Below are 9,116 nucleotides of genomic sequence, written 5' to 3'. Positions count from 1 at the left end.
GTTGGAGATCATGTTCCCTTCACTAATGCTATAGTATCACTATTTTCCAACAATCCATTTCTCCAATTTTTACGTATAAGCCCATATTCCTCTAAGGCTTAATATAATCTATTAGACTTCTACCTTACACATTCCTATTTAGATCTAATACCATAAATCCTTAGTTTAGGATTTAGGCTAAAGTGTTCAGATCTAGAAATAATTTTTTCAAACAAAAAAATCTTAAGATATAGATACACAACTTCAATTGTAAGTATCTCAAATAAAATAGAAATTGAACAAACAAATCAAACTACAATAATTCTGGAAACAAAGATCTATAACAATAGCTTTGACACTTGTTTTCTCCCACCACAAAACTAGATGGTTCAAAAACAAGAGAAGGTGTCACAATAACATTACAATCAGTACTAGTGGAAGAAGTGTCGTGGCCATGGTGGTTGATGAGTTTGACTTCACCATGAGATGTGATGAAGACCATGATTACCAACTTCATGTCCCACAACATAGTGATGCCTCCAACGATGTATAGAAAGCCTTAGTTGTGCCCCAACATCAAAGGGATAGCCTGGATTTTTTTTTATTGGATACATGAAAATGAATAAAAGACAAAGCAAAGAAATAAAGACATAAAATAAAATAAAAGATTAACCTTTTCCTTTCCAAGGATAAGGAATGCTCGTCACGTCCGCTTGGAAAAGAAGTTTCAGCGAGCCTCTTCGTCAAAGATAACAACATCTTGAAATCCAGAATTATTGAGGGAAAGATTAGCTAAAAAATTAGCACAACAGTTGGTTTCTCTAAATGCATGTATAACCGAAACCTGCCAGTCACGATCAAGAAATGCTCGTATCTGAGTCATCAAGCGAGACCCGCGAACTGCACCACCACATTTGGTAAGCAAAGCAACCACCGAAGTGGAATCACTCTCAAGAATTAGTCGATGCCAACCTCTCTGCCAAGCAATATTAAGACCATTCCAAACCGCCCACAATTATAATGTAAGCGCATTGCAGATTCCAATGCGAGACAAAAAAAAACCCCACGAGCCAAGATCCATAAGAGTTGCGGAACAAACCCCCACAGGCAGCTGCACCTGGAGATCCTCTTGCAGCACTGTCCCTATTAAGTTTAAAAAACCCAAATGTTGGAAATTCTCAACGGACTAAAATATCAATTGGATAAGGAATATCATATGTAAAAGTATCCATCATGTCCACAAACTGACGCTGAATAAAGGCAATAGAATGTTGTAATGGAGCAGCCACCATATCAGAATGAGCAACTTGATTTTGCCAATACCAAATTTGATATAGGAAATTAACGAAAAAGGAAGACCAATTACGAATATCAAGCTTCTCAGGGAATCAAAAATCACGCAACCAAAAAAATAAATCGCCCTGAAAAAATTCATCATGAAGAGCTAAAGGAATTAAAGCACACCATAATTCACGAATCACCGAACAATCATGCAAAGCATGAAGAATTGTCTCATCTACTTGCCTGCAAACAGGACAAGTACTATCTCCACAAGACCAAGAAACAACCCAATTTTTAGTGGGTCGCCTGGATATTACATGGTCAGATGCTTGATATTAAAGAAATGCAACTCTGTATTTCTTATTGGACATTAGTTATTTGGTGAACTTTTATTTATCATTCTCTATGTATCATGTATATCAGTATGTATATTTTCTTCTCTCTGTTTTTTTTATTACCATTAAAATGTATGTTTACATTCTAATGTAAAATATCAACTAACATAAGCTAATGCTTTTATTTATAAAATATCAAATCTAGATTCAATATTTATTTGCCTGTTAAGTACTCCACATACCAAAATTCTCCTTTTATATTGTAGAAACCAACCACAGTGACAATAATACTTATTGCAGTGTTTAATGTAAATTTACATTTCAAATAACTGCTGTATTGATATGGAATATGTCACTTTAATTGAAGTACCCCACATTCATGTTTTAACTTTTAAGTACAAAACATCTCTTTAGAGGAATAATCATACTCTGCCTGTTTGGATCCTCTTTTTTTTAAGCTACAAGCTACTTATAAGCATAAGCTAGGCCAAACAGGTTTTGGGAAAAGCTCTTATAACGAAAAGCTCTTTTTTTTATAATGAAGAAAAAAGCTGAAAATTAAAAGCTCCTAGGAGGAGCTTTTTTTTAAGCTCTTATCTGTTTTTCTTGAATTGTGTGCTTTTTTTTAAAATAAAGAGTGATAAAGATAGAAAGAGATAATTTTCTTGAAATATGTGCTTTTAAGTAATTTTTAAGCTAAAACTTTTATGTAATTTCCAAACAGCTTTTAGCTTATTTTTTTAAGCTCTTTTTTTTAGCTTTAGCTTATAAGTAGCTTCTAGCTTAAAAATAAAAGGATCCAAACAGGCACTTAGAATAACTTTTAGAAACACTCAAAAATATAATTCAAGACTTTAGTTTGGTACTACCTCCAAATACGGTAGTAGCATACGACGTGTTTTTACGCATTGTCAGCCATTTGTTTATCGCACTCCATGGGTGAGGGGCAACAAAATACGTGGCTTTATATGTTAGAAGCATTTGGAAAACCATGTGATAAAAGTTAGTTTTGGAGAGAGATAAGAACGTGGAAGGTGAGAACAATTTTCATACATCCGTAGCACATGCAACTGCGATTTAAAAAATTACACCTAAATTTTTCTTTTTTCTTTTTTTTAATCCGCACCTATGACACAGAAAATGAAGCACTTTTATTGGATTGTCGCACCCAATCAACAGTGCAACAGTAGTATTCAAAATATTTCGGTGGAAGGTAGAAGAAAGAAAATCTGTCTGGATTCAATTTTTCCCCAAGAAAAATAAAAGTTGATAATTTGTACATAAGTCCCTAGTACAGTAATACTATGGTGGAGGAAAATATTTTCAGTACTTCAGAAGAACAGAGTACTCGGTACTCCTTTTATCAAATATAGTAAAAAATAACACTTTTAGACTACCCTTGCCTTTATTTTTATTTCAACTCATATCCCACATTTTTTCATTTTTGGGCAAGTATGTACTCCTAGAAAATGAGCTCATGGGGGAGACGTTGGTGGGAGGTTTATGCAAAGGTGGATCTTGGTGGGGTTGTTTACGCAAAAGTGAAAGTTTTGGGAGGCATTAATTATTGAAAATCTCCCTGTAATTGAAGTTTGACCTATGAAATAAACATTGTTGTCTCAGCCTCAGCCTTGAAAGCTACCACCAAAAGATTTGGTTAGATCATTCTTGTATCAAAATTAGTGATACTAAGTTCTTTTGGTGCTTTTCTAACCTCTCTTCTTGATTCATTGACAGGACTTCAATTTCACTGATGGAATAAGGTTTCATCTTGAAAATACTTGAAGACCATCATTATAGATGGCAACATATTATGCGTTGAAGCATAATAAACCACTAGTTTCTGTAAAATATGAAACAAAACTTCACTTCCAAATCACAACCATCCCAAGCTCATGACCTCTACACAATGGAAGAGAACAACCATGAGACCAAGAGTAGTTCTTGTTGCTACCAGTTCAGGTACTCTTCCCCAATAATTCCAGGCTGAAGAAAACTTGACAGCATAGCATGTTCATGTACCCCTTGTCATTGCCTTCCAGAAGACAGTTCTATGACAAAAATCACAGAGATTATGTCATAATTGATGCTCCTAAACCACATAAAACATCTAGCCCAATGTCATTTTTTTTTTCTTTTCTTTATTTCAAATAGGATATAAATTGTATCATTACCAATCAGGAATATGAAATCTTCAAAATTAAACTTCCTCAAAGCTACAAAAATATGAGTACAACCCCAAGTCAAAGATGGGTGGATAAGTAAGATTTATCAATTGCAAAAGTCAGCTGGCTCTACTCTGTTGTTGGTAATTCCCATCCCATTCTGTCATTACACTACCACAAGAAAATTAGATAAGTGACCATGAATCTCAAAAATATACACAGTATTACTTGTGTATATGTCACCCACGCATTAAATCAATGTCAACATGGGAATTACGCATATCAACCGGACGTGATGCTGGCCAAGGATTTAAAGAAGAGGTTGGAGTGAGATTTTGATTTGGTGAAATGCTATTTGGTGCAACTGGATTATGAACTCCCTGATGATCTGACTCAACACCAACTTCTGCACCTTCTGAGCCTTCCCTTTTCCTCTTCTTTGTCTTTGATCCACCCCATAGAAAGCTCCCAACTACCACCTATAGTATCACTAATTTAGTCTAGCCATCCAAAAGAAAACTAGGGGAATGGGAACAGATCTAAAATCTTAAACTTTTATATGCAGTAAGTAGCTGGAAACTTTTGATTTTAACATGTGGCTATGAGAGATGATTTCAAGATATAATGTTATGACAGCACTAAAAATGTTGTTACCTGAACAGGACTTGCTGCAATAAGCAAACCAGCAACCCCTCCCCCAATGACACGACCATCAGGACTAGCAAGGGCAACATTCATTCCACCAGTTCGGCCACTATCAGTAAGCAATAAAGATCCTGACAGGCACAATATCTCAAAACGCCCCTATCAAAGCCAAAATTCCACCAACAATTAAATATATATATATATATATATATATATATATATATATATATAACCTTATCATGATAGAATGTCGTAACTTGCAAAGAGGGATAAATATCAAATAAAACAAAACAAAAAGTCAATGACTCAACGGCAAAAGATTATTTTGTTTCAGTAGAATGCAAAATTGAAACTTATTTGTGCTACATAGGCATATATGTATGCATACATGTATGTATGTACTATTTATGAATCATTTGTCCAATAAATTTCATGTTTGAACTTTACAACTCGGTTTCAATTAGGCAAGCATTATGGAAGAGCTACAACACATGTACGAAAGCAGAGATTTAAAACAATCTTAAAAGTAGCAACATCACAGTCTTAATTTGCAGTGTACTAATGCTAGTCTTAACTTACGTGCATGATTAGATTACTCAATGCAGTCTTCCAAGTTCCAACATAACAAACGAATTTTTTAATCAATCAATCATAGTACCTCCATAAAGGGTTTCCATTTCGTTATGTGCACGGTGTTATGTGTATATGTCGGTATATGTGTCTTTATGTAATCGCATTTCCAAATGAACCCATAACTGTATCCAAATCAAAAAGTACATAACACTAAGAAAGTGTCAAACCTCATATGTGACAGTGCCACCTGAAGTTGCAGGTTGATGAAGTGTCACTGTTGATACAGCACCAGTGCCTGACAAAATGCATACAGCTCTAGGACCTTGCTGAGAGAATGCCATAATTTTTGTTGAAATGTCCTACAGAAAAAAAAAAAAAAGTTCGAAAGAGTAATTCTTCAATATTTACATGAATACTAGAATAAATGGCACAATCATTATCATGATTTAAAATCATTAATTAAAAGTACCACCAAAGAGTAAATTGAGTACATATGTCCACAAATGAATTTTGAGGCAAGTCCCACATTATTTTCTTCTTTACTACAGTAGAAATCAATATCATCATAATTAGAGCCGATAAAACGGGCTCGGCTCGGCGGGCCAACCCGCCCAACAGGGTGGGGCGGGCTGAGTTTTTCAACCCATCTCAAAAGCGTGACGGGCTCATTTTTTGGCGGGTTGATGGCGGGCATAGGCGGGTCAGTGTAAAATAGGCTCGGGCTGGCGGGCCAACCCGCCAAACGGGGCGGGCTGAGTTTTTTAGCCCACTTTCAAAAGCGGGGCGGGCTGACTCATTTTTTGGCGGGTTGATTGCGTGGTGGGGCGGGGCGGGCCGCCCACTTTGCCACCTCTAATCATAATACTTGGTTTTGGCTTCACTAAGTTGAATTTTCCTTTTAAGAGAAAAATGGAATTATTATGAACATCTGTTTAGTATTTAATACAATTAGTTTTATCATTATTTCAAGAGACCAATTGTACATAGTGTCACCTATGTCGGCCCAGAGATGCCAACAGATGTTTTATATAAACCCTCATGTAAATAAGAGAACAGAAATACTGACAGAAATTCGTAAGGTAATATTTGATTACATGTATAAAAATATCAGGATTCTTAATAGTTTTAGGAATCTTAAACTAACAAAATAATATCATTTAGAGTATTATTTTTCGCTTGTCTCTTTTGCATATATTTTCCTTACAATCTTAACATATAACACAAGTAGATTCAAATTCATAAAAATTTGCGACATACTTCTCCACTTGGAATATGGATGATATGAGGAGTGAATCCCATCCCAGCCGAACCAGATACCAATTCACCTGGCAATATGTAACCACTCAAATGTCAAAAACATAAACATATATCCATCCTCTAGGGTGAATCCTCCTTAACAGAAAAATCAAACCTGGGTCATATTATACATTCACTACGTAAGAGAGCGCAAACAGAGAACTTAGCAACTCATGTACCATTATGATAAATACCTGAAAAAACTAGTAAGTTAGAATATATATATATATATATATATATATATATATATATATATGGAATTATAACTCACTTCAGGTAAATGGTAATCTTGGGCCCAAGGAGGCCCCTCTACCAGGCCTACAGATGGGTTATAGGCCTTTCCAAAGTGAAATATAAGCTGTAATCTTCATCAAAAGAAATACAGTCTAGATAAGAAATATAAAGCATACAAACTTTAATAATCAAGTTGGTCATACTTAATCATACAAATTGTAGGAAAAAAATACAAATATAAATATCTTGTCTGTCATGCTAAGATTTTCATTACTTTTCAAATGTTGTGCCCTTGCAACTTTGCTTATTACAAGTCTACAACTTTATGAGCTTCAGTATTATATCCCATGCTCAACCTATTGCATATTTAAGTGCACAATTCAATATTGATAGCATAATTATATTACCCAATTTGTTATGTGCATTCATCTCACATCCACACCATAGTTATCAATCTCGTACAGTGTCACATAGTGGCCAACCCCAAAACGGCTATTGCAGGATAGCGGGATAGCCGCTACAATGAAGTCTATATGAAAGCTACACTAAGTCAAACTACACACATAAACCAAAAACCATTTCCTATTAAACCCTGGCTTGTGAGGGTAGGGTTGAGGGAAATCCCTATACATAACCTTACCCATATAATATTTGCAAAGAGGTTAATCCCTAGATTCAAACCCATGCCCTCTAGATTCAAACACAAGACAAACTAAATGCTGCAATAGAGATTTACCAAGAGAAGCCAACTGCTGTTTCTTCCCAGTCCCCGGTGGGCGCCCTCTGCCCCGTTTCTGACTTTGCGACAAGGTTCCCGGATGACTAGATGATGTTGGAGTCAGTGCCAATGACACATTTCCATCAGAACCATATTTCCTAGGCCTTCCTCTCTTCCTTTTAGCAGGTTCCCCAGGTGGAGTCCCAGAAGGAGCACCCACATTAACACCATGAGATGAGATCGCAGAAGATTCTAATGGTAAGGTGGATCCAATGGTACCACCACCAATACTGGATTGAAATGATAGATTGGGATTAGACAGTGGACGAAGACTAGGTGAAACATGCAACTCAGGTTGTGCTCCAGAACCAGCTATTCCTCTCTGCTGCATATAGTAAGATGCAGAACCAGATAACGCCATTTGGTCCCCACGATCCATGCATTTACTTCAAATGCCTTAAGAATCTTTCACAATAAACTTTGACCCCCAATATTCAATACACCAAAACTTATCACCTAGCTCTGTTCTCAAATACAGTACAGTGACAAATTTTGGAGGTAAGAAATATCCACATATCAGAATACCATAAAATGTAAGAAATCCAATGAACAATGACCAACAAGAGAGTCAAAAAGTAATTATATTATATCAGCTGTAACTGTAGCTTGAGAAGAAGAACTAAAAGTCCTTTAAATCAAAATAGGAAAGCTTCCAGCAGATAAAGTTTCTCAATGATGGCAACACATTAAAATATACATGTGAAGGAAAAATAAAAGGACCCAAGAAGACTCAAATGCACCCACACGTGTAGAAGACAACTATAAAGTAGAAGATAGATCAGATAAAAAAAAGATGGAAAGCCAAGAAGGCATCCACGCTCTCTCCACTAGTAATACGTACATGTTAAAGAGAGGACAAAATGAAAAGCTTACCAAACTATAACGTTAAAGATAAAGGACAAGTGAACATAAAAATGTCCACTCTTACCAACACCCATTATAAACCTTAAACACAAAGCAATTTCTCAGGCAACCCCATACCCATTAAGTACAAAGCTCAACCATCCATCCCAACAACCAAAAAATAAAAAGTAAAAAAAAAATAAAAAAAATTAATGAATTACTTCAAGCCCAATGCCGTGATGTTTTTTGATAATGTAAAGTTATAAACTTTTGTGAATTGGGTTGAAAATTCAACACCCCAAATCTATGAACGGACTCAAATATATATATATATATATATATATATATATATATATATATAGAGAGAGAGAGAGAGAGAGAGAGAGAGAGAGAGAGAGAGAAATGAAAAGAAATCATACTGACATTTGTGAAGAGGATCAAAAGGCTGTGGTGCACATCCACAGTTCCACCTGTGAAGAAATGAAAGGTAGTGATTGAATTTCTTGAGGAAAATGAAGAGTGGTTACACAGAGGAAGAGGTGAGAAAACCACTGTGTGAGTGCAAAGAAGCAAGCTTGGCAAAGCAAATTACTCGGCAACAATGGAGAAATAGGTTAATAAAAACGAAAAAAAAAAAAAATCTTTATCTTGTTGCAATCTTTTTTTTTTAGGGCTATACTCTCTTTCTCTCTCTAAAAAAAGACTTTTTTTTTTTTTTTTCCTTACACTTTCTCTCTCCTTCTTGGGTTGTGATATTATGATGACGATGCTATGTCATGGTTCTGGATTTAGGAAAGAGGTGAGGAGCAAACAAAGTTGAACAGAAAAAGGCACTTCTTGTTTTGGATAATACTGAATATTTTATTTTTTGACATAACAATTATAATAATATGTTTATTTAAATAATTAAAAAAATAAAGAAAAAATAAATTTATAGACTTAAATAAGGACTTGAAGTGGGGATGTTTGGGTCCATGGGGATTGTCA

At 35.3% G+C, this 9,116-nt stretch overlaps 1 protein-coding gene across 3 annotated transcripts; it reads right to left on the bottom strand.

Moving 5' to 3' along the window:
* Window positions 1-3,575: 3,575 nt before the first annotated feature.
* On the bottom strand, window positions 3,576-8,904 carry LOC133314114 (AT-hook motif nuclear-localized protein 9-like). 3 transcript variants are annotated; one of them, XM_061515555.1, is made up of 7 exons: window positions 8,856-8,902; window positions 8,553-8,599; window positions 7,245-7,748; window positions 6,236-6,303; window positions 5,206-5,337; window positions 4,415-4,564; window positions 3,576-4,239 (listed from the first exon to the last, which is right to left on the bottom strand). In XM_061515555.1, the coding sequence occupies exons 3-7, from the start codon at window positions 7,663-7,665 to the stop codon at window positions 4,000-4,002; spliced, it is 1,011 nt and encodes a 336-aa protein (XP_061371539.1). In that variant the 5' UTR covers window positions 7,666-7,748; window positions 8,553-8,599; window positions 8,856-8,902; the 3' UTR covers window positions 3,576-3,999. The 3 variants fall into 3 exon arrangements, 2 of the variants coding, with proteins under 2 accessions (XP_061371539.1, XP_061371538.1); XR_009751900.1 differs by having other exon boundaries at window positions 3,631-3,646; window positions 3,770-4,239; window positions 8,553-8,904; XM_061515554.1 differs by having other exon boundaries at window positions 8,553-8,904.
* Between the last annotated feature and the right edge of the window lie 212 nt (window positions 8,905-9,116).

The sequence above is a fragment of the Gastrolobium bilobum genome, unplaced genomic scaffold (assembly GCF_033153095.1).
Source record: "Gastrolobium bilobum isolate Gb01-03AN ecotype WA unplaced genomic scaffold, APGP_CSIRO_Gbil_v1 utg3818, whole genome shotgun sequence".
Classification (NCBI taxonomy): domain Eukaryota; kingdom Viridiplantae; phylum Streptophyta; class Magnoliopsida; order Fabales; family Fabaceae; genus Gastrolobium; species Gastrolobium bilobum.
The sequence above is the reverse complement of the archived record's forward strand: the minus strand, read 5'-3'. Positions and strand labels throughout refer to the sequence as shown.